The following is a 25,370-nucleotide window of genomic DNA, read 5'->3' as shown; positions in this document are numbered from 1 at the left end:
CACCGGGCACCGGGCTGCGGCCGCCGAGGGCCCGCGGCTCCGCCCCTCGCGGGGCAGCGGCCAATCACAGCGCGCTGCGTCACTGGCCGGCCGTCAATCAGCAGCCGCTGGCCGTTACCGTGGGAGCTGCATCCTGGGCGGGCGGTGATTGGCCGGCTCGAACGGGGCTGCGCGCTGATTGGCGGAGGGGCCGCACGCGGAAATATTCAAACGGGGCGCGGGAGCAGGCGGGGCCGAGCGTACCGGAGAGCGTCCGGGACCGGGCTGCGACCGAGCCGCTCCTGCACCGGAGAGGGGCTGGGACCCAGCCGCTCCTGCGCTGAAGAAGGGGTCGGGACCGAGCCGCTCCTGAATCGGAGAGCGTCTGGAACGGGGGTTGGGATCGGGCCGCCGCCGCCGCACGGGAGAGCCCCACGCCCCGCCGTTCGGCACAGGGCAGCCCCGCTAGGGGAGCCCTGACCGCCGCTCAGCACCGGCACAGCCGCAGAGGGACCCGAGTCCTGCCCCGAGCGGGACCGCGGGAGGGAGGGCAGGAGCCAGCGGAGCCCGGTGCGGCGCCGCCGGGCAGCGGGAGCCGCGTCCCGCCCGTGACCCGCCGGCAGCGGCGGCCGGTGCCGCTGTGCTGGTCCGCGCCCCGGAGCCGCCATGGCCTCACAGAACGCCGACCCCGCCGCCGTGTCCAGCGCAGCCGCCCGCAAAGCGGCTGAGACCGGGGCCACGGCGGCCCGCGGCGCGGTGGGGAAGAGGTGAGCGGGGCCGGGACCGGGGCTGAGGGCGGGGGCCGCCCCGGTGAGCCGGCCGGTAACGTGCGCTTTCCCCGCAGGCTGCAGCAAGAGCTGATGGCGTTGATGGTGAGTGGGGCCCCGGGCCGAGTCGGGGTTTGGGGATCCTGGGACCGAGCCGGGGGCTGGGGGTCCCGAAGGCACCCTGGGGTGGGGGGTGTCTCGGGGTGTCCTGACCGCCGCTGCCCCCGCAGATGTCCGGTGACAAAGGCATTTCTGCCTTCCCCGAGTCCGACAACCTCTTCAAGTGGATCGGGACCATTGACGGCGCCGCCGGGACGGTGAGAGGCGTGATCCCGGTCTGGGGGGCCTGACCCTGCCCCACCTTCCTCCCTTCAGCTGAGGGTGGTCCCAGCCCTCCACTGCCCCTGTACCTCGTTTTCCCCGAGGCTTCCCCGCACTTGTGGGGCTACGGCCCCCCCTGACTCTGTCCCCCTCCACTCCCACCCCCAGGCCTACGAGGAGCTGCGGTACAAGCTGTCGCTGGAGTTCCCCAGCGGGTACCCCTACACAGCCCCCACCGTGCGGTTCCTGACCCCCTGCTACCACCCCAACGTCGACACCCAGGGCAACATCTGCCTCGACATCCTCAAGGAGAAGTGGTCAGCGCTGTATGATGTCCGCACCATCCTGCTCTCCATACAGAGCCTGCTGGCAGGTGGGTCTTGTGGACAAACTGCTGTGGAGGGCTGGGGGAAGGGATGGTGGTGGTGGTGGGGCTGTCCAGCCCAGATCAGGGCTCAGGGGTGTCCAGGTCAGCCCCCAGCAGCTGACTCAGCCACTGTTTCCAGAGCCAAACATCGAGAGCCCTCTGAACACACATGCAGCTGAGCTCTGGAAGAACCAAGTCGGTGAGTGCCTGAAGCAGAACCCTCCTGCCCCCTCCCCAGTGGGATGGGCAGCAGCACAGCCCCCAGTGCCTGTCTGGCCGCACAGCTGCCCTGGCTGTTGTCTCAGGACCCTTGGTGTCATGTTCCCCCTCTCTCCTCAGCCTACAAGAAATATGTGCGGGAGACGTACAACAAGCAGACCAAGAGCCAGGAGACCTGACCGTCACCACCACCCCTCAGCACACCCTGTTCTCTCTCCTCCCTCCCGGCTGTCCCCCGTGTTCTGTATCATAGGCTGTTTTTAAGTTAATGTCGCAGTCCGAGCCACGGTTAATGTATAAATAAATGCAGGTTTATAACTTCAGCAGGGGATTCTGTGGCAGCTCTAGCACACCCTGAGTGCCCAGAGGCCCCTCTGCAAGTGTGGGCAGGGAGGGTGGAAGGGATACTGACCCCTGTGGGGTAACAGGAGCTTTATCAATATTTGGGGGCCTGGAGTGATCCCCTTCCATCTACAGAGTGGGAGCAGCCCCCACCATCACCTGCAAAGGTGATGGCTGTAGTTGAGGACTGTAGAGGGACACAGTTGAGGACTGTGACAGGGGTGCCACCCCTGCTGCTGTCTCCTGCCCCCCTAGCTCACAGCACCCCACAGCAGTGCCCAGCACAGGGGCTGCCCCAGGCCACTCTCTCTGCGGTGCCGCTTGTCTCTGCTGGCTGTGTGGTCTCTGTGGCTTCCACTGTCCATGGTGGAATGTTGGCTCCGCTCTCCATCTCTGCCAGCGTGGCCCTCACCTGCTCGATCTCCTCCTCCAGGCTCTGGGCGGTCGGGGGCTGTGTGGGACCCCCTCCTCTCCGGCTGGGCAGCCCCCAGCCCCCCAGCCCAGTGCGCAGCAGGGCAACACCACCCCCTTGCACGGAGAAGAGCTGGCAGAGGTGCTGGGCTCTGTACAGGTCCTGCAGGAAGAGCTCCAGGGCGGAGAGGAAGAGCACCCACAGCCGCTCCAGCTCCCGCCGCTCCCGAGGGCTGGCCGGGCCCTGCCGCAGCCCCGCCAGCAGCATCTGCCGCAGCCCTGCGGGACAGGCCAGTGAGCTGGGGCGGCCCTGGCGCCGAGCAGGGGGCGTGCAGAGGTTCCCGTGGCTGCTGCCCGGTACAGCAGGCCCCTCCTTACCCATGCTGAGCTCCCGGGCCTCTGCGCTCCTCCTGCGTCGCTCCTCGCGCAGCCGGGGGCAGTCGCCGCTCGCCCCGAGCTGCAGCACCAGCTGCCGGTGCCCGGCCGTGGCCTTGCAGAGGGCAGCCTGGGCTGTGGCACACGTTGCCACTGCCCCCCGCCCACGGCACGCATCCCTCCTGCCCGGTGCCATGGCACCCCGTGAAAGCAGGGCAGGGGCAGGGTGGTCACAGTGGTCGCTGGCTCTGCAGGGGGCTCTGCTCTGTGCCACGGCGCTGTGCTGAGGGTACGTGACCAGCTCTGAGCCGTGTTTTGGTTCGGTGGTCCCACCCACCCTGGCTGGGGACCGTACCCAGCCTCATCCTCCCTGCTGTGCTCCTCCCCAGCTGGTCCCCAGGGAGCTGTGATTTCCAGGAGGCTGGCACAGCCTCTTCACAGAGGGACACAGAGACAAGTGTCACCTTTCCCCTGTAGGGAGGGGATTGCTCCTGCTCTTCCACCTTATAGCCAGGTCCTCTGGGTGGGAGATGTGGGTCCCAGTGTGGGGCAGGCCGTGGTGGCTCTCTAGAACCCCTGTTGTTCCATAGCCCTGCTCCGGAGCAGGAGCCTCAGGGCCAGGGCCGTGCTCCCTCAGCCTCTGGCGTGTGAACGAGCTGCTCTGCACGGAAACTCTGAGCTCAGCACTGGCGCCTGCCCAAGAGGCCGTGGGAACCACAACTCTGGGCTGCCCCTGCAGCGCTGCCCTGTGGCGCGAGCCCGCCCACGTTCCCTCCCTTGGGAGCAGAGCAGGGGCACACACTGCCACAGCCCCCCTCCCCATGCACCCCCAGTGAAATCCTGCACCAGCAGCTCAAGCCTTTCCTCTTTAATTGAGGCTCAAATCAAGGCCACAGGTGACAGATGGGAGGAAAAGCTCAGCCGCCGGTGGTGAGACGAGACCAGGACCCTGGCACAGAGCAAGGTCCCAGCCAGTGCTGAGGGCCAGGTGCTGTGGAGCTGCTGCTCCCTGGACAGCAGGGGAGCAGGGCTGGGTGCAGCAGCTGGCCTGAGGAATGTCTGGTCCCTTACTGCACGCCCTCCATCATCTTCAGGAACTCTGCAAGAGAGCAGCAGCCTCAGCCCATGGCCCTGCCTGGGTGCACAACAGGGGTGCTTGGCTGGGGCCATTGCTCACCATCAAAGTCGATGCGACCGTCATTGTTCTTGTCTGAGTCCTTCATCATGTCCTCTATGTCCTCATCAGTGACAGGCTCTCCAGTGGCTCTCAGGATCTCACCCAGCTCCTCAATGTCAATGAACCCATCCGCATTCCTGCAGGAGGGTGAGAGAGGGCTGGGACCTTGCTTGCTCCCACAGACAGGATGGGCCTCTTTGCCCCCACACTCACCGGTCAAAGATGCGGAAGCAGTTGGCCAGCTCCTCCTCAGACTTTCCTTTGGCATCCTCTTTCATCTGGCGCACCATCATGACCAGGAACTCCTCGAAGTCGATGGTGCCGCTGCCTGTGGGGAGGAACCGAGCGTGGGTCAGGCTGCCCGTCCAGGGTCCAGTGCCCACCCCTGCCACCAGCCACCAAGGGCTGCTCACCATCCTCATCCACCTCCTCAATGATGGCATCCAACTCCTCTTTGGTGGGGTTCTGGCCCAGCATTCTCATCACCGTCCCCAGCTCCTTGGTGCTGATGTCTCCACCGCCATCGGCATCAAACATGTCGAAGGCGGCTTTGAACTCTGTGGAGAGACAGGTCAGGTCTCTGAGCAGTGGGGCAGAGCCAGGCCCTGCACCATGGCCGTGTCTGGCCCCTGTCCCTGCTGTCCCCACACTCACCCGCAATCATCTCCTCGCTGAGGAAGGCACGGGCTTCTGCCTGCTGGTCCGTCTGCAAGGCGAGGGAGAGGGGTCACCCATATCAGACCAGAGACCCCTCATACAGCGTGGCCCAGCAGTGCTTGGCTGTAGGAAGAGCCTCTGCCCTGCTTCAGGACAATCCTGTGCTTGCATAAGCCACAGACACCAGCAATCCCTACAGTTCAATGCCTTCCAGACCATCCATGAACATGGAGGGCTGCAGGGAGCTGCCTGCCCGAGTCCCCCACTGTCTGGGGGGCTCCATTGTGCTGGGGTCATGGTCCCTGTGCACAGCCTTGGCATCCTGGGCATGCAGTGCTATTTTTGGGACCTCCTCAGCTCCCCTTGTAGGGCTCGCTGGGGCTGCAGCCGTGGCACCTGTCAGCCCTGATCGAGTTTCTCCTGGAGGCGCCATGGAGCCAGCAGCAACGCTGTGTCGCATGACCCAGCACTCGGCTTTCAGCCACCCCCTGCTACCCCTGCCTCTGTGCAGCCCTGAGCCCCAGCCAGGGCTGAGATGGTGTCCCCAGGCACCTGCACCTCCTCAGCAGCCACACAGTCACCCTCAGATCTGTCCTGCGGGGACCCTGCACCACCCCAACGCTTCCCTGCCCTCGCCACCACGGTCAGCCCAGCACTGGGGACCATATCCCTGCTGCCCTCTGCAGAGGCACCTCCACAGCCCAGACCCCCCTGGTGCCTCCTGCCCAGGCAGGTCTTGTCCTGGCACACAGCACATGGCACACAGCACACAGGAACACTCACCATCTTGGGAATTTATGGTGCTTCCCTCCCACAGAGAACCACCAGCTCCTGCAGCAGGAACTCCCAGAAGCTTCCTGGTGCCCCTGGCACCCCAATTTGTAGTGTCTCCTCTGTGGGATGTGCTTCCAGCTACTGCCCCCTGGCCCCCTCAGCCTATCAGCGCTCTGGCAGCACCCAGCCCCTCTCACTGGCAACTGGCGCCTTTACCTAATTTAGCCAAAGCTTTATTGGCCAAGGGCTGGGATTAACGTGGGGATGAGGCTGGGATGGAAATTCAAGCCCTTCAGGAGGGAGATCAAAGCTGTGGAAGGAGCTTAGCTCTGCCCACCCCCAACACCCCCATCCAAGGCAACTCAGCAATGAGGGGGTTAAAAATAGCCCTGGAGCCGTCAGCATCACCCGGGTAAGGGGGACAGGGTCCCCCCTGCTCAGGGGGCATGGACTATCACCCACTGGCCCCTGAAAATGCAGCTCTTCCTGCGCCAAGCTCCCAATACCCAGACGGTTTTCCCCAGCACAGTGTGCCCCCCTGCACCCCCATTTTCTGCTCCAGGGGACCCAGGCAGAGCAGTGCTGCAGCCCCCCAAACCAGATAAGGAAGGGGTCCCCCGTGGAACCTGGGGCACAAAATCCCTGGAGAGATTTAGAGCATGAGCCCCACGGTTTGGGGTCCCCAGCGCTGCTGGCACCTGTTTCCGGAAATGGCTCCATCTTTTCGTGCTTCTGAGGAGTGGGAATTATGCCCGGTGCCTCCTCGAAGACTCAGTCCTCACACGCACAGCTCGTGCCAGCCACTGCTGCCAGGACTGGCTGGGACCGGTGGCTCTGGGGACGCACTGGCCAAGTGGCCCATGCCCTGTGGTGCTCGGAGCCTCAGGGCTGCAGTGGGGTCAGGGTGACAGATCTCTGTCCCGTAAGATCCCAGTGCCAGGGATGCCCAGGGGTTTTCTGGCTCCTGGTTTTGCTGGGACCCCCACTCACCAGGTGGGAGCTGGGAACAAGTCCAGCCCCTGGTGCCTCCCACCCTGCCCAGGGAAGTTCAGGGGTCCCATCTGAGCCCGGGTGGGGTGCAGGGTGCTGGAACAGGGCACAGTGAGCAAGCGGTGGACAGAGCGATGGCAGCAGCTGGGCTGCTTCCTCGATATTTATAGACATTCCCAAGGAAACAGTGAGGAGTGAGCGGGCAGGCACTAAAAAAGGCTGGGCGAGTGCTGGAGGTGCAGCCCGGCCATGGGGCGCGTGGTGAGGCCGACTGAGGCCGGGGTGGCAGGGTGCCAAGGTGGCCCAGGGGACATCCCAGTGGGATCAGGAGCCCGAGTCTGGGGAAGCAGGATACAGGGGTGTTGGTGAACCGGGCTGTCAGGGCACAGCGGTGCCAGGGTATGGGGGTATCAAGACGCTGGGACACCACAGCGCCGAGCACCGGAGTGTGTGGCTCCTGCGGCCCCAGGGCAGATACCCGGAGCTCGGCCCCACCAGGACATCCCGGACAGCGGACGGAGGAGCCGAGACCGAGAAGGGTGGGGTCGGTTCCTAGGCAGGGGCTGCGGGCAGAGCCAGGCTGAGCCCTGACCCTGATCCCAGAGTCCCGGGCGGTGCTGCAGGGACCGATCCCGGCCGTGCCGAGCAGCGCCGGGAGAGCCGATCCCGATGGTGCCGGACGCTGCCGCAAGCGCCGATCCCGATCCCGGCCGTGCCGGGCGGTGCCGGCTCCGCCGCCCCGATCCGGGTTCCCGGCGGAGGCGGAGCCGCGCAGGGAGGATCCCGGGACGAGCCGTGGCGGAGCGGCCATCGCTCGGCACCACCCGGCTCGGCTCGGCCCGGCCCGGGGCAGCGCGGACGGGCCGGGGCGGGGGCAGCGCCGGGAGGGTGTCCCGGGGCCGGGCTGTCCCCGCCGGGGGCCGTGCCGCGGGGGGCAGCCCCCGGCCCCGCCGTGCCGCGGTGCCGGCCCGGACCCCCCGGCAGCGATGGCCGCCCGCATCCTGCACCGGCTGCGGCACGCGCTGGCGGGCGAGCCCGGCCGGGAGGAGCCGGCGGGCGGCGGCGGCGAGCCCGAGGACTGCCCGGAGAGCTCGGAGCTGGAGGACGACACCGAGGGGCTGTCGACGCGCCTCAGCGGCACCCTGAGCTTCACCAGCCACGAAGACGAGGAGGAGGAGGAGGAGGGGGACGGAGCTAGCGAGGAGCTGGAGGAGCCGCCGCAGGCGCCGGGGGCGGCGGCGGGCACGGAGGACGGAGGCAGGTGCTGGGGCGGTGAGCTGGGGGGACTGGGGTGACTCCAGGGACACTCCTGCCATGGTGGCGTCCGGCAGCGCGACAGATGTCAGAGGCCTGTCCCCGCGGAGGGCACTGACAGCCCTCTCCCGGCACAGAGTGGGTCTCTGCGGCGGAGCGCCCCGGCGGCAGCCTGCTGACCCGGCAGCTGCAGGAGCTGTGGCGGAGGTCGCGGGGCAGCCTGGCACCGCAGCGCCTGCTCTTCGAGGTCACCAGCGCCAGCGTGGTCAGCGAGCGCTCTTCCAAGTACGTGGTGAGTGAGCCCGGCGCGGCTGGGCGGGCACGGGTTGGGTACGAGTCCTGCTCTCCGCGGGGCAGGGATCACACGGGGCTGGCGCTTATTTTTTTCTCTTTCCCCGTGCTGCTCGGATGGTGCTGGCGGCTCAGATGAGCCTCAGGTAACTATTGCTGGTGGGTGCTGCAGCTGCAGCAGCCCAGTCCACTCCCTTCTGTTCGGGCAAACTCCCCCACCCCTCTGTGGCCGCACACCCCGCTGTGCTTGTGCCGGGAGCGACGTGCCCACGGCGCTGCCTGACACCCGCCTCCCCCGCAGCTCTACACCATCTACCTGATCCGCTCTGGCCAGTTTGACAAGGCCCCTGCCGCCATCGCCCGGCGCTATTCGGACTTTGAGCAGCTGAACCGCCGCCTGCGCTGCCGCTTCAGCTGCGACATGGCCAGCGTCGCCTTCCCCAGGAAGAGACTGCGCCGGAACTTCACTGCTGAGACCATTGCCAAGCGGAGCCGGGCCTTCGAACAGTTCCTGTCCCACCTGCACTCCATCGATGAGATCCGCCGCTCCCCCGAGTTCCTCGAGTTCTTCTTCCTGCCGGACCTGCAGGCCGCACAGCGCCTGACCTGCACTGGCATGTACCGCGAGGCCCTGGCCACCTGGGCCAACGCCTACCGGCTGCAGGACCGCCTGGGGGTCTGCAGCTCCGGCCGCTTCCTGCTGACGCTGGCCGGGCTGGCCGTCTGCCACCAGGAGCTGGACCAGCTCAGTGAGGCCCATGGCTGCTGCGAGCAGGCGCTGCAGCTGCTGGAGGCCCAGGGCAGCCACCCGCTGCTGGGACCCTTCCTGCAGGCCCACGTCCACCTGGCATGGAAGGTGGGCAAGGACAAGCGGCGCTCGGAGGCCCGGCTGCAGGACCTGCGGGAGGCTGGGCTGCCCCTGCAGCAGCAGCCGTCCCTGAAGGAATGCCTGATCAAGGAACCTCTGGAATGAGCCACCTGTGCTCACATGGGCGGGAGGGCAAGGGCTGTGGGGGGGCTCACACGCCTGTGGCAGCTGGGGACGGCGAGGGAAATGCCATGGGTGGCAGTGGGGTAAGGGAGCAGCACTGCAGCCCCACAGGTAGCACAGGCCATGCCTGGAGCTGCCTCCTGAATGCACTTTCTCTGTGGTTAGTCTGTTTTGCAGGGCTGGGGACTCATGGGGGTCCACCACACCCACACTGGTGCTGCCAGAAGCTGCTCCCCCTCTGTAGGGGATCCTGGAGTGGCTGAGACTTTAGCTGGGACATACTGGCACCTTGCAAGGGAACGGGAAAGCTTCTGGCAGGGTCCAGGGCTCTTGCCAGGAACTTCCCATAAAACTTACACAATAGAAAGGACTTTATTTAATAAAGTCTTGGCAGGAAGAAGAGCAAGGCGCCTGCTGTGTCTGTTTAGCCTTACTACCCCTGGGCATCATCAGTGGGAGGCCTCAAGCCTCCATTCAGAGGTGGGAGCTGCCTCATCCCCTTCCCTCAGCTCCCAGCTGGGCCCAAGCCCAGTCCTGGGGAGGAGCCCAAGGACAAGCAGAAGTAGCAACTGAGGAGCCAAAGCAGTACAAGCAGTGCAGAAGTGAGAAGAGGAAACAACGTGTGCCAAAGTAGCACCTTCCCCTCCCGTGAGCCAGCCTGGCATGGGGGCAGAGCTGATGCACTGTGCTCCTGGCACTGCCCGCCCTCGTGCAAGGGGACAAACTCCAGGGTCAGAGTCCAGCTCCTCACCCAATGACTTTATTTTAAGGTGGGTGAAGGATAGCTGATGGCAGCATGCACTTACGTGCTGCACAGCTAGCAGCTGGTGGCAGCGATGCTCTGTTGGTCACATTCTGCTGCAGACACCTCTGGCACTGGGACTTCCTGCAGCGCTTGGTCCCACCTGGTCTCCTTCCTCTTCCTGTCCAAGTCCTGTTCCTGATCCCAGGGTGCCTCCCTCAGCATACCTCAGCCCCAGTAAGTAGGATCTCCTTAGCTAGAGCTTGCTCTGCTTTGGTGTCTGTTCCACCCTGATGACACCTTCCTGTGCGCAGGTGACAGCCAGGACCCCGTCCCTGCGCCACAGCCGGCCCTGCACCAGGCCCCGGCACCCACCTGCAGACAGACACTGTCAGACTGCAGCCCCTGCCCCAGGACAGGCAGGGCTGCCCTCGGCCAGGAAGGTCTCCCAAAAACCCGCTAAGGACTTACCAGCCCAGGGGCTCTCACACTCGTACAGCATCCAGTGGTCAGCTCTGAAGGGCGCGTGGAACCACATGGAATGGTCGAGGGACACCATGAACTTGATGCGGTACTGCCGGTGCGGGAGCAGGGCCGTGCCCAGGAAGGCGTAGTCAGAGATGTAGGCGGCCACGCAGCAGTGCACCTTCATGTCAGTCTCCCCTGCAGAGCAACCAGCGCTGCCTGTCCCGTGGGACATGTCTGGGGTGCAGAGCCCCCGGGGCTCCTCTCCCCTGGAGCCAGCTGCCAAGCACAGCTGACATTCTTCCAGACTTATTCCCTTTGCCCTGCCAGGCCCCAGCATGGCTCACGGCATCACCTCTGCACCCACGCCTGTATTACACCCTTGAAGTGCCCAGGCTGGGGCACAGGCAGCCCCCTAATCACAGCCCTCCCAGCCCACTCTGTTGCTACAGTGCTGCACAGTGTGAGCTGGTGCTTAAGCCCTTGGTTTGGGGGGCACCTGGACCCAGCAGGACCCACCTATGTAGCCTCGCGCTCGCACCCAGAAGAGTTGCTTTGGCTCCTGTGGCTCTGAGCTGAATATGTTTGGTGGGTTCACAGGTTTAATGTCAATCGGCACGTCTTGAGCTTGGATCTTGGTGAGGCGCTTCCTGTATCCCTCAGCCACATTAGGATTCCTGCAACCCAGCACAAAGAAGTGAGGTTAATGCCAGACAGGCAGGTTGGAACACATCCTACTGGCAGCAGCTCCAGCCCAGGGACCAGGGGCACACAGAAACACAAGAGGGGCACAGTTGCTGTTGTGTCCTGCTCCTCTGCTCCCCTCCCAGGCATATTTGAGAACTCCTCAGACAATACTCTCCCACACCTCCCTATGCCCAGGCAGCAAGGGCATCCCTGGCGTGCCCCTTCCACCCCACTCACTGCAGGAACTTCTGGATGAGCTCCTCCTGTGTCAGCAGCTCCTCGGGGGGTGGCACGGTGGGCATGGTGAACTGGTGCTGCACTGGGCTTCCCTGGGACAGCTGGAAGGAGGCCTGGCAGATGAAGATGGGCTTTCCATGCTGGATGGCCTTTACAGAGCGAACAGAGAAACTCTTCCCCGTGCGGGTCCGCTCCACCTGGTACAGCACCGGCACCTTGGGGTCCCCTGCCACGGGAAAGGGACGTTGCGCAGGGGCCCCGCACAACTCACACCCTCCCTGCCTGCTGGCACCGGCATGACGGCTCCTCCGCACTCCTGCGAACTTCCGCAGCGCCCCAGCCGGTGCCGGGCCCCTCCGGACCCCCTGCGCGCCGTCCCCGCCGCCCGGTCCCCGCTCCCCGGGCGCACCTGTCCGCACGAAGTAGCAGTGCAGCGAGTGCACCTGCTCGTCGCGGCTCACGGCGTGGGCCGCCGCCACCAGCGCCTGCCCCACGATCTGCCCGCCGAAGAGGTGCTGCGTGGCGGGCACCCAGTGGTGCTGGCCCCTGCGGGGAGAGGGCGGCCGAGGTGAGCGCGGCGGAGGAGGAGGAGGCGGCCCCGTCCCGCTGCCCCGGCGTCCGCCCGCACCTGAAGAGGTCGACCTCCAGCCGCTCCAGGTTCAGCACGCTGGTGATCAGCACGCTGCGCAGGTCCCCGGACGGCGGCGGCCCGGATCCCGGCCCTGCTCCGGCCCCGCCGGCGTCGCCTGGAGGCTCCATCACCGCCGCGAACCGGCACCGGCACCGCGACCCGACCCGCACCGCGGACCAGGAAACACCGCCCACCCGCCGGACAAATGCCGCCATGTGATTGGACAGCAGAGCTGTCAGTCACCCTTGTCTGGTCAGGATGCTCTGGGCTGGTTGGTTCGCCTCCTGTCAATCGGGAGAAGACGGCGCTGATTGGCCAATATCAGGGTGCGGGCGGTGCCCGGCTGGTTTAACGGGATGGCGGGGTGGGCTGGGGCGGCTGGGCGGACGGGCTCCGGCTGTGCCACCGCTCGCCATGCGCCCGCTTCCTCGCCTGCACGGGCTGCCTCTGCGGGCTGCGGAGCTGCGTCCCGGTGCGCGGCCACAGCCGGCAGCACGGCACCGCTGTCGGCCAGGACGTCAGGTAAGGCCCGGCCGCCGCGCCCGTGCGGAGCTCGCAGCAGCCCCTGTGGGAGGCCCGGGGGCCCGGTGTGGCACGGCCCGGCCCCGTGGAGCCGCAGCTTGTGCCCGGCCCAGCGCTGCCCCGGGCACAGGCCCTGCCCGTACCTGGCTCGGGTAACCGGGCTGATCCCGGCAGTGTGAGGCCCCGGTACCGGGGTGCTGCCAGCTGTGCCACACGCTTGTGTTCGCTGTGTAGCTCCTGCCTTTTCCAGCTCAAGGCTTCAACCTCGGCATCTGCATCTGTCCTTACCTCGCTGCGGTGGAAAGGTGATCTCAGTTTCCCCCGGGAGCGCTTCATTCCATGGCCCTCACTTCTCCTAGCGGCTGTAGTGACACTGTTTCCATCTTAGCTGGTGGATCTGCTTGTGTGCACAAAGGCTACAAGGTCACTCACTGGTTATGCAACAGCTCCCTTTGCCCTTTTAAAATATAACTTGCCTTCTTAAAATACAGTTCAATCTCCTTCCTTGAAGCTTTTCTTGTCATGTTCTAGCTGCTCCTCCAGGGCTGCAGAACCGTGTGCTTTAGGGATAAAGACACAAACACATGGGTACCAGCTTCCACCATGATGCGATGAAGTGCTTCTTCAAGCAGTTGCTGAGAGTCTTCTCCTACGCTGGGCAAGAGAGGACAAGTCCTCTACACCTTCCTTGTGGGGAGCAAGGAGCGAGGGCAGAGTGGTGCACTTGTTGCTGAAGGGAGACAAGAGAGAGAGCCCAGCTGTTGGGAACTCCCCATGTGTGGAGATGTGAGGCTTGACTCCATCTCAGAATGCTGGTTTATTATCTTATGATATATGTTATATTAAAATACTACATAAAAACTATACTAAAGGAACAGAGAGAAAAGATCTTCAGAAGGCTTGAAAGAACAGGAATAGAACAGAATAACAAAATCTTGTGACTGCTCACAGCATCGACACAGGTGGCTGTGATTGGTCATCAATTGAAAACAATCTATATGGACCAATGGAAGATGCACCTGTTGCATTCCACAGCAGCGGACAGTCATTGTTCACATTTCTTTCCTGAGGCTCCTCAGGAGAAAAATCCTGGCAAAAGGATTTTTCAGAAAATACCACGGCTACACCCAGCCGCTGAGCCTGGAGCTGCTGCACAGCGCTGGGCAGGCCGCCAGGCAGGAGCCGGTGCCCGCACGCCGCCCTGGCTGGCGGCCACAGCGAGGGGCGCTCCGGCGGCCCCGGCCCGGGGCGATGCGCGGCGGCGGCGGCGCCCGAGAGCTCCGGTGCCGCCCGGTGCCCGCGCCGTGCGAGGCCGCGCCGCGCCGCCGCTTGTGCTGCGGAGCGCGGCAGGGAGCGGGACGAGCCGCGGTGTCCCCGCCGGTGGCGGCGGCCCGCACTGACAGCCCCAGCCGCGCTGCCCCCCGCGCTCCCCTCTGTGTGTGCCGAGCACCGCACCGGGCGGCTGGCCGTGACCGCCGCCAGGAGAGCGCTGGGTGCAGGCACCGAGAGCCACCGGCAGGAGCTGCTCACCGGCCTGACAGACCTCATCCCGCCGCACTTGCTGCCTCAGCTCCACCTTCACTGGCTGCTCGAGGATGGGAGCTGGGCCACGCACAGAGGGCAGCTGGGGGGAGAGCAGAGGCTTCTTCATAGAGCTGGAGATTGTCTTCCAAGGGTTATGTGAAATTTTCACTGCTGGGTTCTCTCTGGAGAGCTGCATCACCACCCTGGCCTGGCACTAGAAAGAGTGTATTTCTGATCCCTCCTGATGCCATGACACTCTGCTCCACATCCTGATCACTGTGCTGCTCAGGCAACTCCCCAAAGTCTGCCTGTTTCAGACTTGCCTCTTGCCCCTCTGGTGTGCCATGGTGACACATCCCAGAGCTCTGGCCAGGCTTCCCCCACTGGCAGCAGCTCAGTAGAAGCAGCAGCTCATGTCAGCCTCTCTTGCAGCTGATGAGAGTTGTGTGATTGTTCTCCAGAGTCCACCAGCTCCCTGAGCCCTTCAGTGTCAGCCTGAAACACCTCATGCTCTTCTGCAGAGTGAGCCAGCCAGCTCAGTCCCTGTTATATCCTGTATCCTGTGGCAAAACTGGAGGCCACAGAAACCTCAGAGGAAGACAGTGAAGATTAGATTACCCAAAGGACTGAAGACAGCATCAGTCTTTGAGTGGCATTTGCACAGAGGCTGCTGCCAGTGTGCCTAAGGCAATGGTTTGGAAGTCCAGGCAGCTGATTTGCACCAGGCAGGACAGGCTCAATGTACAGATCCAGGAGGATGGCCACCTGTGGGCATCTTCCAGAAAGGCCCAAGTAACTACACTTGCCACTTCTACCTGGCCTTCCTGCTGGCCCATCTTGCTGTGCTGAGTTCAAACAGGAATCTGTTGCAGAGGGAAATGCTCAGTAGACCATGGGAGAGGGGATGTGATGCCCGTCAGGCTGGGTGAGACAGTGCTGATGGCCTCTTGGAGGTCCTAAAGAGTTCCTGGAAAAACTCTTTGGATAAATCCCTGGTGGTGTCCTTCCTCACAGCAGAGATCAGCCACAGTAGTGAGGACTTGGAGCACAGGACTCTGTGGGAGCTGGCTGACAGCTCAGCAGGCCCTCCGCTGAGTGAAGCTCCAGCACCGAGTGGGAGCTGAGCTGGGTGCTTCCACTGTGTCCTACCTTGCACCCTCATTCCCCTCAGCCTGTCATTTCCTCGGCGTGGAAGGGGCAGTTTGGGTCCTTGATCTGCTGAGTGAGCGTCACTTTGTGCATGGGGCAGCAGAGGAACTGGATTGGGGGCTCCTGATCCTGCAGGAAGGGTGACAGTCACTGACCTGGCTAACAGCTGTGGCCAGGAGCCAGCTCTGGGTGGTGCAATGTGGGAGGTGCTGGTATCCTGGAATCTGCTGAGTTGGAAGGGACCCATTTGGATTGTGTCCAACTCCCAGTCCTGTGCAGGACACCACAAAAATCTCACCATGTGCCTGAGAATGTTGTCCAGACACTTCCTGAACTCAGACAGGCTTGATGTTATGACCACTGCCCATGGGAGCCTGTTCCAGTGCTCAGCCAACCTTCAGGTGAAAAACCTTTTTCTGATATCCTGTCTCAATCTTTCCTGACTCAGCTTTATACCATTTCCTCGAGTTCTGTCACTGGTCATGACAGTGAAGAGACCAGTACCTGCCCCTCTCCCTCCTCTCATGAGGATGCTGAAGACCACAATGAGGTCTTACCCCAGTTTCCTCTTCTCCAGGCTGAACAGACCAAGTTAATCTCTAATGTTTCTCAAAAGCTTTCCTTCCAGTGCCTTCACCATCCTCGTTGCATCTCTTGAATGTTCTCAAATACCTCAATGTATTTTTTATATTTTGGTGCCAAAACTGCCCCCAGGACTTGAGGTGAGGCTGCACCAGTGCAGAGCAGGGCCGGACAATCCCCTGCCTTGCTGACAATGCTGTGTCTGATGTCCCCAGGACAGGATTGGCCCTCCTGGCTGCCAGGGCACTGCTGATCATGTTCAACTTGCCACCAACCAGGACCCCGGGTCCCTTTCCACAGTGCTGCTCTCCAGCTTCTTGTTCCCCTGTCTGTTTGTACCACCAGGATTGCCCTATACAAGGTGCAGAATGTCATTTGCTCTTGTTAAACTTCATACTTTCAGTGATTTCCCATCTCTCCAATTTGTTGAGGTCTCTCAGCAGGGCCTCTCTGCCCTCAATGGAGTCGACAGCTCCTCCCAATTTAGTGTTGTTAGCACTAAACATTAGTATATTACCTAGTATTCCTTCAAGTCCTGAGTCCAAGTTGTTAATGAAGATGTTGAACAGAATTGGGCCAAGGGTGAAGCCCTAGGGAACCCCTCTAGTGGCTGGACACCAGCCTGATGTCACCCCATTCACTGTAAGGCTTTGTTTGTGCCCAACCTGTGAGCCAGTTGCTCACCCATTGTGTAACAGGATTATTCAGCTGCAAGCTGGACACTTTGTCCAAAAGAATACTGGGACAGACAGTATCAAAAGCTTTGCTGAAACCCAAAAATATTACATCTACTGGTTTTCCTTGGTCAGTAAGGCTGGTTACCCTGTTTTAGAAGGAAATCATGTTCAGCAAGCAGGATTTTCCCCTCATGAAGCCATGCTGGCTGTGACCAGTGACTGTATTCTCCTATAGGTGTTTTTCAGTACCTGCCAGAATGATATTTTCCATGATTTTACTGGGCACTGAAGTGAGACTGACAGGCCTGTAGTTTCCAGGGTTCTTCTTCCTGCCCTTTGAAATTGGGACATCATTTCCCAGCTTCCAGTCATGTGGAACCTCTCCAGATTCCCAAAACTGCTCAAAAATCATCGACAGTCTTTGAGATTACATCAGCCAGCTCTTTGTGGTTTCTCAAATTAATCCCATGAGGGCCCATAGATTTGTAAGGATCTAGGTACAATAACACGTGACAAAACTATTTCATCTGTGGCCAGCACCCGCAGGTCCTTGCAGCATCCAGCTGTGAGGTGTTGTTTGGGAGCTGAGCCTGTCCCTGTGCCAGCTGCAGCCACCCTTCCCTGCCCAGGGAACAGAGCAAGGGGAATCGGGCAGGGCTTTGGGCACTGCTCCTCAGTTGTCCTGTCTCACCGTGGTGCCTCAGGTGGCAGGAGGTGGCAGCTCCTGAATCCCTGCAATCCCACTGTGCTGCAGCTCGCTGTAGAGCAGGGGTGTTGTTTGTCTGGTTGCAGCAGCTGCTCTCAATTCCTCAAGAAAGAGGAACCCGCCCTCGTGTGCAGGGGTCACTGCCGGGCAGATAACACTGCAGGGAGGTGGGGAGCAGAGGCTTCGTGCAAGGCTGGGGGAGGGAAAACAGCCTGCAGAGTAAACGCCCTGCTCTGTGGGCGCTGCTCTGGAGTGGGTGAGTTCCCCAGCCCCATCGCAGCCAGATGAGCTCCAGCCCCAGCAGCTCCCAGCCTGCTGTTGGGACATAGCAGGGAATGCCAGAGACCTCGCTCCACTGCTGTGGTTTGGTCACTGTCCATGTTTTCCCATGGAATTTAGCAATTCCTTCATTAACACTTTGGTGTTGATAGAGCTGGCTGTGGTTGTGGGCTGGGGATTTCCTTTGAGCACGAATTTTGTAACATGATCTGATACTATCAAGTCTCCGACTAAATATAGCATCCTGTTTCTTTAAAACACCTTTTTGTAAGCTTAGAGCTGCTTGTTTCCCCTTTGGTTGTGCTGTGGAAGAGGCCTGGAAGGCTTTTCCAGCCCCTTTGCTATCTTTCTGGCTCCGGTGGGAACCCCTCTGGTTTTAGGAGACCTCCCCCTCCAGGCTGTTCCTCTGCACAGCTGCCTCCCCTCCAGCCTGCCGCAGGCACTGCAGGATGCTGGCTGCCATCCCCACCTGCCAGGGGGTGAAGGGTCTGGCTGAGGGCACAGAGCCGAGGGCATGGAGCTCCAAGTCAGGATGGCTGTGCCCCACACCAGGTCACTGTGACTGCCTCTGTGGCCACAGACACGTGCCCAAGCAAGGGCTGCTGCCAGCACTGCTGTCTGGGTGCTCCAGCATCTGACTCGTCCCCCTCCAAGCTGAACACACAGGAAATAACTCATCGTTCTCTGGGTAAACATCTTTCCCAAGAGTGAAACTGCCCGGCCAGGATGAGTGTCCGGCTGTAATTTACCTCCACGTGAGTGCTGTGCTGTGCTGTGCCCTCCCACGCTCCTCCCGCTCTGATCCACCCAGACAGTCCCAGCATAATTCCAGGGCCAGGGACACATCCTGAACCCCAAAGGGCTGTGGCCTGTGCTCCCTTCCTCACTGGTGGGGGAACTGCTCCCACAAGGGGTTGCTGAAGCACAGGGGCATCCCAGCCCCCCAAGCCTCCTTTGACAGAGTCTTGTCTGGAAGCACTTTATTGTTCTCTCTGACCCACATCAATCGCCCTGCCCATGCTCTGGGCATGCCACACAATCAGTGTGGGGAAAATCCCAACCCCACCTCAGCCCTTCAGCAGCACATGCTGGGGTGAGTGGGCAGGAGGGGCACAGAGCCTGCCGGGCAGCCATCACTGCGGGCTGTTGATGTGGGGCAGCCCAGCAGCACCCTCGATACCTCACTCATGTTGGCAGAAGCTCTTGAGTAGCGGGGGCAAGTCCAGGCCATCGATGGCCAGGCGGTGCACAATGTGTTTCTGGATAACCAGGCGGCACAGCGTCTGCAGGGAAGGAACTGCAAGAGAGCAGAGGGTGTACCTGAGCTGGGCAGGTCGGCAGTGAGGCTGGGCACAGCGGGGTGGAGGAGCTGGCAGAGCTTCTGGGAGGCACTGTGGTTAAAGGCAGTAGTGGGTGCGTTTGTTCTGCAGCATTGTCCTGCCCTGGGCTCAAACTGCCTGTGCGGGGGCTGGTGCCAGGCTGCTCCAGCAGGGCTGGAAGCTCAAGGGCCCCGGGCAGCAAAGCTCTTCCCGTTATTAGGAGGAAGGCTGAGAGACAGTTATGTGCTCAAGCTGTGTGTGACTGTGGCTGGTTTACATTTCTTTTTCTGCTGGCTGTCAAACAACTCCCCAGGGTCTCACTTACTCATGCTGTGCTTCTTTTCCATCCCACTCCCTTGGTCTGCCTGCACTGGCCTCAGCACCAAGCTGCTGGGTGAGTGTCTGCAGGCTGGGGCTGCACTGCCTGCAGAGACAGTGCCTGCCATACCTTTGGGGCAGACCACCATGAGAACCGTCCCCTTGAGCACCTGAACAGAATCTGCTGGTTCCTGCTCCTGTGATATGACTTCCCTGAGCCATGGGTGGCTCAGCAGCATGGGTACTGTCTGCTGCAGGCGCTACTCTCCTCAGCTGTTACACCAGGGAGGATACCAGGCTCCAGCCTTGGGACAGAAGCAATGCTCCTGACACCACTGTGTGAAGCAATGGTTGCCAGTGCTGGGGACAGGCAGTACTCTGGCTCTAGCTTTTCTTCTGGCTCTGTCTCACCTGATCCATCTCCTCATTCTTCCAGTGGTGCTAATTAGCACTTATTAGCCTGGTCCCTCCCAGCAAACCAAGGGACATGGGATATTGCCCAGGCTCCGATGGCATCACAGGGTGTCTGCCCAGGGAACATCGTGTCGGGGGCACGCGGCAGGTGTGTGGGCACAGCCTGCTGAGCCGTGGTGGGTGTAGGTGGATGTTTTGATGCCAGGGCAGGATCTGAGTTGGCTCTGGCTGCCACGTGCTGTAGGCAAGGCTGGGCACAGCAAGGCCTCACAGCTGTGGGACAGCCCCAAACACCCAACCCTATCACTGTGCTTGGGAAGGGTGGGCAGGGGGCTCTGCCTCCCCTGGCCCCAGCACAGTGCCCATGGCAGAGCTTTCATCAGACACTGCCCAGCAGTGGTACTGTGGATCTCGCCTGTGCTCCACAAGGACCAGAGGCTTTCCTGTGCCCTCTTACCCCGCGTCCCTCTGCCCAGTGCCACACGCCAACCTTCCCTCTGTTGGCGACTATGGCATGACCCCACCAGAGCTCCCCACTGCTGGCCCACGCAGCACGTGCCGCAGGGAGGGGCACAGGTACCTACAGCCATAATCCACCGGGATCACCCGGACGCTCTTGGTGGAGGCAAAGACGTCGATGACGGCGTAGAGCGGGCGGGCGGCGGGCAGGCCCCTGGCGCTGGGCCCCATGTCCTCGCCGTTGATGACGATGTGCATGTCGGCGGTGCCGTCGGGCCGGGGGGCGTACAGCACCCCGATGCGGCTGCGCCGGGCGGTGGCGGGCAGCACGTTCATCTTGTACAGGTCATCCAGGATGTGGCTGTAGCGGCCGGGCCGGCTGCGCCCCACCAGCGTGTCGCGGGGGATCCGCACGCACTCGATCAGCAGGAAGGGCTCCCAGGGCCGCCCCCGAGCCTGCGCCTCCTGCCCCTCCAGGATCACACGGTTGTGGTTCCGGGTGATGGCGAACACCCAGGTGTCCCCCAGGTTGACCAGGTCCGGCAGCGAGTACTCGGGCACTACCTCCAGGCTCTGGGGATCGTGCGCTGTCAGTCCCACGCGCAAGTGCCCGCACCAGCCCAGCTCCTTCTCCTCAATCTCCACCAGGAAGATCTGCCCGGGCGCCAGAGGCTCCTGGCTGAAGCAGAGCCCGTTGGCGAAGCTCTCCACCCGCGTGGCTTGCGTGTGTGAGGCATCCAGGCGGATGTTGGCGCCGTGGATGTGGTGGAAGCGTGCAGCAAGCCGGCACCGGGCAGCCATTGCTGCCGGGGCTATTTTTAACTGTCCCTGTCACAGCTGCTGTGAGGTGCTGACAGCCCGGCGGGGAGGGACAACCGGAGGGCTCAAGAGGGGTCCTAGTGCCATGGGGGAGGCTGGGGGGGCCCTGTGGCTGCTGGGCACAACTGGGCCCAAACCAGACCCACAGGCATTCCACCCTGGACTGTCCAGCGCTGCCACCTGGGCCGGGGTGCCTGGCTGTGCCCATGCTGCCCAGCAGCAGCTGGCAGTGCCCGGCGGTGCCCAGTGGTACCAGCAGTGGCCAGTGGGCATCACACGGCGATGCATGGCAGTGCCTGGAGATGTCCGGCTTTACCCAGCGGTGCTGGGTGGCACTCAGGTGTGGCCGGCGGTACCCAGCTGTAACCGGTGGTGGGCGGCAGTGCCCACCGGCACCCGGTTTGGGTACGGGGGCTCCATCGGTGCCCCCCGCACTGTCCCGGTCCCGGTCCCGGCCCGGGGCCGCTCCCACGTGCGCGGGCAGGGCCGGGGCGGGGCCGGCCGCCCCCGGGGCGCTGATTGGCCGCCGCCGGGCCCCGCCCCGCTCACGTGAGGGCCGCAGGTCATATGGGCGCGTGTCATGTGCCCGCCGTGACCGCCGCCTGCGAGCGCCGCGCCGGGAGCGGCCGCGGTCAGCGGGGCCGGGGGCCGGGCCGGGCCGGGGGGGGCGGCGTGGAGGGACCGGGACCGGCGCCAGGGGAGCCGACTGCGCCGGGACGGGGGTCGGCCCCGAGCGGGGGCCCGGACCGGGGCAGCCGGGCCGGGGCGCTCGCGGGGCGCTTCCGCGGCCGTTCCCGGCCGACAGCGCCCTGACCGTGCCTTCCGCCCACCGCAGATGGGGCCAGTGTTGCTGTCGTCGCTGCTGCTGCTGGGGTTGGGCCGGGCCGCCCCCCCGGACCATGAGGTGACCTACCTGCCCGGGCTGCCGAAGCAGCCGTCCTTCCGCCACTTCTCGGGCTACCTGTGCGCCGGGCCGGGCAAGTACCTGCACTACTGGTACGTGGGACTGCGCCTGGCCATGGGGGGGGCATCGGCTGGCACCGGGCACTCACAGCTGCACGTCCACAGGTTCGTGGAGGCCCAGAGCAATCCCCAGAACAGCCCCCTGGTGCTGTGGCTGAACGGAGGCCCTGGCTGCAGCTCCATGGAGGGCTTCCTCAAGGAGCATGGCCCCTTCCTGGTTAGTAGTCACTGCTGTCCCGTGGCTCGAGGACTCAGGGGATGACCGGCTGCATGGCACGAGCCATCCCGCTGTGTCCTGTCCTGCTTTGCCCATCAGTCACCACCTTCTTCCTCAGATCCAGCCTGATGGGGTCACACTGAAGTACAATGAGTACGCATGGAACAAGGTACAGGCGCTGCTTTTCTTTGTGGCTTTGAGATGGGGTGGCCTTGAGCCAGTTCCTCCTGCTCTCTCCATGGAGCCGACCGCTGCTCCCCTCCCACCCAACACACCCTCCTCTCAAGTGTGCTGTTGAGCAGCACAGGAATGTGGCCACCCCAGTGCAGCCCTGGGGCGGGCCGCGCTCCTGTGGCTGCTGCCATGGGCGGGGCTAGCAGTCCTTGGCCCCACCGAGCCAGAGGAGCCCTGATTGCTGGCTCCTCTGCTGTCCTTGCAGATTGCCAACATCCTCTACGTGGAGTCCCCCGCTGGTGTCGGCTTCTCATACTCCGATGACAAGAAATATGGCACAAATGACACGGAGGTGAGTGACTGGGAGAGCCCTGCTCCCCTGCCTGCCCACTCATGGCTATGGGGTGCAGCTTCACCACCTGACCATGCCACTTTCTTCCTGCAGGTTGCTCACAACAACTACCTGGCGCTCAAGGACTTCCTCCGGCTCTTCCCCGAGTACTCCAAGAACGAGCTCTTCCTCACAGGGGAGAGCTATGGAGGGATCTACATTCCCACACTGGCAGAGTGGGTGATGCAGGACCCCAGCCTCAACCTGAAGGTGGGCAGCTTGGCTCTGCCCAGCCGGGGAGCAGAGGGCTTGGCACAGCCAGGGTGGGACCAGTTAGGATGCAGGGCACGCCTGGCCCTGCAGCCTTTCATCTCTTCCTGGGGTTCTGGCAGCAGCTGCTGGTGGACGTGTCTGTCCCTGCTGCCAGGGGAGTGTCCTCAGGCACCCCCAACCCTCCCTGTTCCCTCTGCAGAGTAAACAGTTCCACATCTGCTTCCTGCCTGCGGCTGCTGTGCTGTGACTGCCCCGCGGGGAGCTGGAACACAACAGGGTTGTTTTCTTCTTGCCTCGCAGGGAATCGCTGTGGGAAACGGCCTCTCATCTTATGAGATCAATGACAACTCCCTGGTTTACTTTGCCTATTACCACGGGCTGCTGGGGACCGAGTAAGAGCAGAGGGAATGCTGGATGTGCCATCCCTGTGCAAGCAGGATGGGTGCACAGCTGAGGCTGGGGCTGTCTGGGTTGGTGGTGTTGAGACAAGGGCAGTGCCTAGCCTGCCCTGGGCCAATAGCTGGGCTGTAGCTCCTTGTCGCAGGGCAGCTCCCATGGGTGGGTTTGTTTGTGGGGTAAAGAGGGCACGGGACCAAGCTGTGTGCCTTGTGGCCACTGGGCAGAGAGCTGCAGGGCAGCTGTCATGTCAGTGTTGCCATCTGTCCAAGTGGTCCTGGTCTCTGCTTGCAGGCTGTGGCAAGACCTGCAGGCTTTTTGCTGCTCCCAGGGGAAGTGCAACTTCCATGACAACTCCAACCTGAATTGCACACTCAAGGTGAGGGGAGCCGGAGGCCCTATACACATACTGAGCACCACCTGCCTGGGCCCACAGGTCCACAAGAGTCCTGCTGAGTCCCAAACCCTTCTTGTGATTCCTTGCAGATGGGGGAGATGATTCAGATTGTAGAGGAGTCTGGCCTCAATATCTACAACCTGTATGCCCCATGCGATGGAGGTGTCCCCGGGAGCATGAGGTGAGAGCTTTAGTTGCACTGGCACAGAGGGACAGGGTGGGCTGGGCAGGGGGCCCCTCTGGGACAGATGGATGGTGTGTGGCTGCTGCTGAGGACTCCCCCCCAGGAGAGCCCTTAGCCCTTGTTCTCCAGGGTTTTCAGTCTGTCCTCATACTCGCTCTGGCTACAGATACGAGGGTGATTATCTCATCACACATGACCTGGGCAACTCCTTCATCCGGATGCCACTGAGGTTCTCCTGGCGGCAGGTGAGCCGAGGTGCCCGTGCTGCTGGGCTGTGAGCAACCTCTGTTCAACCAGTTGTGCTGCTGTGGGCAGGAGGGGCAGAAAGCAGCTGCTCCATGGGGCAGGTGCTGCTGTGACAGTGACTCTCCCGACTCTCCCAGAACCTGTTCCGGATGCCAGTAGCCCGAAAGAAGGTCCGGATGGACCCGCCCTGCACCAACTCCACAGCCCCCAGCATGTACCTGAACTCCCCCGAGGTGCGGAAGGCTCTGCACATCTCCCCCGAGGCCCCAGAGTGGCAGGTGTGCAGGTGAGCAAGCTGTGGGCAGGGAGGGATTACTCTGAGAAGGAGCAGACATGCTGCCAATGCTTCCTCCACAGCTTCGACGTGAACCGCAGCTACAAGCGCCTGTACATGCAGATGAATGAGCAGTACCTCAAGCTGCTTGGAGCCACGGTGTGTGCAGGGGAGCCCACAGACCCTGGGAGTGTCTCTGCCAGCTCAGCCTCCTACCTGGCTGGGGCTGCTGCCCTGCCAACAGCTCACTCTCTGTCTGCTACACAGAAATACCGGATCCTGGTGTACAATGGGGACGTTGACATGGCTTGTAACTTTCTCGGGGATGAGTGGTTTGTGGATTCCCTGTGCCAGAAGGTAAATGGGCAGGGCCCAGGCTAGGCCAGTCACTGGCTCTAGGCTATGTGCTGTAGGTGGCTGTGGCAGGAGCACGGGCAGGGCCAGCCGCAGGTGCTGAAGGCACTGCTGCTACTCCCAGGTGCAGGTAGCTCGCCGGCCCTGGCTCTACACTGAAAATGGTGAGAACCAGATCGGTGGCTTTGTGAAGGAATTCACCAACATCGCATTCCTCACTGTCAAGGTAGGGCTGAGGGCTCTGGGGGCCAGGGATGGGGCTGTGGGTGGGTGTGCTGGATACTAAGGCTGCACTCAGGGTTGGGTGGTGTCAGTTGGGCTGTGGCAGCACCCCAGCCACACTGCCACCACTGTCCCTTTCCTACAGGGAGCTGGCCACATGGTGCCCACAGACCGGCCACTTGCTGCCTTCACCATGTTCTGCCGCTTCATTAAGAACCAGCCTTACTAAGAGCTGCAGAGCAGTGCCCGGCGCTCCAGCTGCTCTCAGCACCCCACCCGCCCTCACCACCGGCACCTTACACAGCCCGTCCTCGCTGCTGCTCAGCTACAGGGGCCTGTCACGCCTGCAGCCTTCCCCCGGCTACACAGGGTAGGGAGCATGGGCTGGGGGACTCTGTCCTTGTGGGAGAGGCATTGTGCACCTACTGCAGCCACCTCCTCCTTTGTGGCTTCCTGTCTTGCCTCCTCCCTGTCTGTGGTGGCAGCTGCTTCCCTCCCAGGCAGGGAGCAATCCCCAGCACTTCCCCTCGGCCCCACACGCACACGGCCTGGGCAGGCTATGAGGAGCAGCAGCAGGGAGCAGCTGGGTCCTACTCACCTCTACCTTGGCTCCCACCACCTCTGCTCCCACTGAAGGAGACTTACCACCACTACCACAACAATCCCACTGCCAGGGCATGCAGTGCTTCAGGAACTCGCAATAAACTCTGACCAAGGTGGTTCTGCTCCTCCTCGCACCTTTGTGCCAGCCCCTGCTTCGCTTTCCTCTGCTCTCTGAGGAGCACCAGTGAGTGACAACGCCCTTTGCCAGGGAGCCCTGGGCTCTGAGCTGTGCCCTTTCTGTAGGGGTCCCTGCATCCTGGAAATGAGTGACCCACATGTGACAGCAGCAGA

General features: G+C 62.5%; 8 protein-coding genes across 10 annotated transcripts; 4 read left to right on the top strand and 4 right to left on the bottom strand.

Annotated features, from left to right (window-relative positions):
* The first annotated feature begins 160 nt into the window (after positions 1–160).
* UBE2C (ubiquitin conjugating enzyme E2 C) lies at positions 161–1,976 on the top strand. Its single transcript, XM_064391579.1, has 6 exons — positions 161–746; positions 824–851; positions 977–1,063; positions 1,236–1,440; positions 1,574–1,633; positions 1,774–1,976. The coding sequence occupies exons 1-6, from the start codon at positions 646–648 to the stop codon at positions 1,830–1,832; spliced, it is 540 nt and encodes a 179-aa protein (XP_064247649.1). The 5' UTR covers positions 161–645; the 3' UTR covers positions 1,833–1,976.
* Positions 1,977–2,123: 147 nt separating this feature from the next.
* On the bottom strand, positions 2,124–3,335 carry LOC135282078 (regulator of G-protein signaling 9-binding protein-like). Its single transcript, XM_064391578.1, has 2 exons — positions 2,785–3,335; positions 2,124–2,685 (listed from the first exon to the last, which is right to left on the bottom strand). Exons 1-2 carry the CDS (start codon positions 2,975–2,977, stop codon positions 2,252–2,254), a joined length of 627 nt encoding a protein of 208 aa, XP_064247648.1. The 5' UTR covers positions 2,978–3,335; the 3' UTR covers positions 2,124–2,251.
* A 316-nt stretch (positions 3,336–3,651) lies between these two features.
* Positions 3,652–6,945, bottom strand: TNNC2 (troponin C2, fast skeletal type). Its single transcript, XM_064391404.1, has 6 exons — positions 5,399–6,945; positions 4,613–4,664; positions 4,372–4,515; positions 4,172–4,286; positions 3,959–4,095; positions 3,652–3,880 (listed from the first exon to the last, which is right to left on the bottom strand). The coding sequence occupies exons 1-6, from the start codon at positions 5,399–5,401 to the stop codon at positions 3,849–3,851; spliced, it is 483 nt and encodes a 160-aa protein (XP_064247474.1). The 5' UTR covers positions 5,402–6,945; the 3' UTR covers positions 3,652–3,848.
* Positions 6,946–7,145: 200 nt separating this feature from the next.
* Positions 7,146–9,317, top strand: SNX21 (sorting nexin family member 21). Of its 3 annotated transcripts, XM_064391812.1 has the most exons (4): positions 7,146–7,640; positions 7,771–7,925; positions 8,060–8,070; positions 8,226–9,317. In XM_064391812.1, the coding sequence occupies exons 1-4, from the start codon at positions 7,366–7,368 to the stop codon at positions 8,895–8,897; spliced, it is 1,113 nt and encodes a 370-aa protein (XP_064247882.1). In that variant the 5' UTR covers positions 7,146–7,365; the 3' UTR covers positions 8,898–9,317. The 3 variants fall into 3 exon arrangements, with proteins under 3 accessions (XP_064247882.1, XP_064247885.1, XP_064247884.1); XM_064391815.1 differs by lacking the exon at positions 8,060–8,070 and having other exon boundaries at positions 7,771–7,918; XM_064391814.1 differs by lacking the exon at positions 8,060–8,070 and having other exon boundaries at positions 7,147–7,636.
* Positions 9,318–9,659: 342 nt separating this feature from the next.
* Positions 9,660–12,639, bottom strand: ACOT8 (acyl-CoA thioesterase 8). The gene is made up of 7 exons (XM_064391816.1): positions 12,488–12,639; positions 11,675–11,961; positions 11,456–11,592; positions 11,047–11,272; positions 10,642–10,799; positions 10,129–10,320; positions 9,660–10,032 (listed from the first exon to the last, which is right to left on the bottom strand). The coding sequence occupies exons 2-7, from the start codon at positions 11,890–11,892 to the stop codon at positions 9,914–9,916; spliced, it is 1,050 nt and encodes a 349-aa protein (XP_064247886.1). The 5' UTR covers positions 11,893–11,961; positions 12,488–12,639; the 3' UTR covers positions 9,660–9,913.
* On the top strand, positions 12,034–15,907 carry ZSWIM1 (zinc finger SWIM-type containing 1). The gene is given in 6 exon segments (XM_064391944.1): positions 12,034–12,199; positions 13,357–13,813; positions 13,815–13,954; positions 14,251–14,358; positions 14,361–14,491; positions 14,494–15,907. Coding segments are annotated over 6 exon segments (1,161 nt in total). The 3' UTR covers positions 14,653–15,907.
* Positions 15,908–17,929: 2,022 nt separating this feature from the next.
* On the bottom strand, positions 17,930–20,869 carry NEURL2 (neuralized E3 ubiquitin protein ligase 2). The gene is made up of 2 exons (XM_064391817.1): positions 19,752–20,869; positions 17,930–18,413 (listed from the first exon to the last, which is right to left on the bottom strand). Exons 1-2 carry the CDS (start codon positions 20,425–20,427, stop codon positions 18,298–18,300), a joined length of 792 nt encoding a protein of 263 aa, XP_064247887.1. The 5' UTR covers positions 20,428–20,869; the 3' UTR covers positions 17,930–18,297.
* Positions 20,870–20,969: 100 nt separating this feature from the next.
* CTSA (cathepsin A) lies at positions 20,970–25,195 on the top strand. The gene is made up of 15 exons (XM_064391811.1): positions 20,970–21,076; positions 21,281–21,441; positions 21,514–21,625; positions 21,744–21,794; positions 22,065–22,151; positions 22,245–22,400; positions 22,704–22,795; positions 23,094–23,178; positions 23,286–23,377; positions 23,547–23,625; positions 23,764–23,912; positions 23,984–24,059; positions 24,168–24,257; positions 24,379–24,480; positions 24,622–25,195. The coding sequence occupies exons 2-15, from the start codon at positions 21,281–21,283 to the stop codon at positions 24,703–24,705; spliced, it is 1,416 nt and encodes a 471-aa protein (XP_064247881.1). The 5' UTR covers positions 20,970–21,076; the 3' UTR covers positions 24,706–25,195.
* The last annotated feature ends 175 nt before the right edge of the window (positions 25,196–25,370 follow it).

This window comes from Passer domesticus, chromosome 16 (assembly GCF_036417665.1).
Source record: "Passer domesticus isolate bPasDom1 chromosome 16, bPasDom1.hap1, whole genome shotgun sequence".
Taxonomy (NCBI): Eukaryota; Metazoa; Chordata; class Aves; order Passeriformes; family Passeridae; genus Passer; species Passer domesticus.
This window is presented reverse-complemented; position numbering and strand designations above follow the sequence as displayed.

Coding starts and splice junctions, on each gene's coding strand:
- UBE2C (XM_064391579.1), top strand. CDS start 646: ATGGCCTCACAGAACGCCGACCCCGCCGCCGTGTCCAGCGCAGCCGCC. Junction 747..823: donor CGCGGCGCGGTGGGGAAGAG/GTGAGCGGGGCC, acceptor CTTTCCCCGCAG/GCTGCAGCAAGAGCTGATGG. Junction 1,064..1,235: donor TTGACGGCGCCGCCGGGACG/GTGAGAGGCGTG, acceptor TCCCACCCCCAG/GCCTACGAGGAGCTGCGGTA.
- LOC135282078 (XM_064391578.1), bottom strand. CDS start 2,977: ATGGCACCGGGCAGGAGGGATGCGTGCCGTGGGCGGGGGGCAGTGGCA. Junction 2,686..2,784: donor GGCCCGGGAGCTCAGCATGG/GTAAGGAGGGGC, acceptor CCTGTCCCGCAG/GGCTGCGGCAGATGCTGCTG.
- TNNC2 (XM_064391404.1), bottom strand. Junction 4,287..4,371: donor TGAGGAGGTGGATGAGGATG/GTGAGCAGCCCT, acceptor TCCTCCCCACAG/GCAGCGGCACCATCGACTTC. Junction 3,881..3,958: donor CGGTCGCATCGACTTTGATG/GTGAGCAATGGC, acceptor GCTCTCTTGCAG/AGTTCCTGAAGATGATGGAG.
- SNX21 (XM_064391812.1), top strand. CDS start 7,366: ATGGCCGCCCGCATCCTGCACCGGCTGCGGCACGCGCTGGCGGGCGAG. Junction 7,641..7,770: donor GGCACGGAGGACGGAGGCAG/GTGCTGGGGCGG, acceptor CTCCCGGCACAG/AGTGGGTCTCTGCGGCGGAG.
- ACOT8 (XM_064391816.1), bottom strand. CDS start 11,892: ATGGCGGCATTTGTCCGGCGGGTGGGCGGTGTTTCCTGGTCCGCGGTG. Junction 11,593..11,674: donor CTGGAGGTCGACCTCTTCAG/GTGCGGGCGGAC, acceptor CTCTCCCCGCAG/GGGCCAGCACCACTGGGTGC. Junction 10,033..10,128: donor GTGTGAGAGCCCCTGGGCTG/GTAAGTCCTTAG, acceptor GTCTGTCTGCAG/GTGGGTGCCGGGGCCTGGTG.
- NEURL2 (XM_064391817.1), bottom strand. CDS start 20,427: ATGGCTGCCCGGTGCCGGCTTGCTGCACGCTTCCACCACATCCACGGC. Junction 18,414..19,751: donor GATCCCGGTGGATTATGGCT/GTAGGTACCTGT, acceptor GCTCTCTTGCAG/TTCCTTCCCTGCAGACGCTG.
- CTSA (XM_064391811.1), top strand. CDS start 21,281: ATGGGGCCAGTGTTGCTGTCGTCGCTGCTGCTGCTGGGGTTGGGCCGG. Junction 21,795..22,064: donor ATGAGTACGCATGGAACAAG/GTACAGGCGCTG, acceptor CTGTCCTTGCAG/ATTGCCAACATCCTCTACGT. Junction 23,913..23,983: donor CCAGAGTGGCAGGTGTGCAG/GTGAGCAAGCTG, acceptor CTTCCTCCACAG/CTTCGACGTGAACCGCAGCT.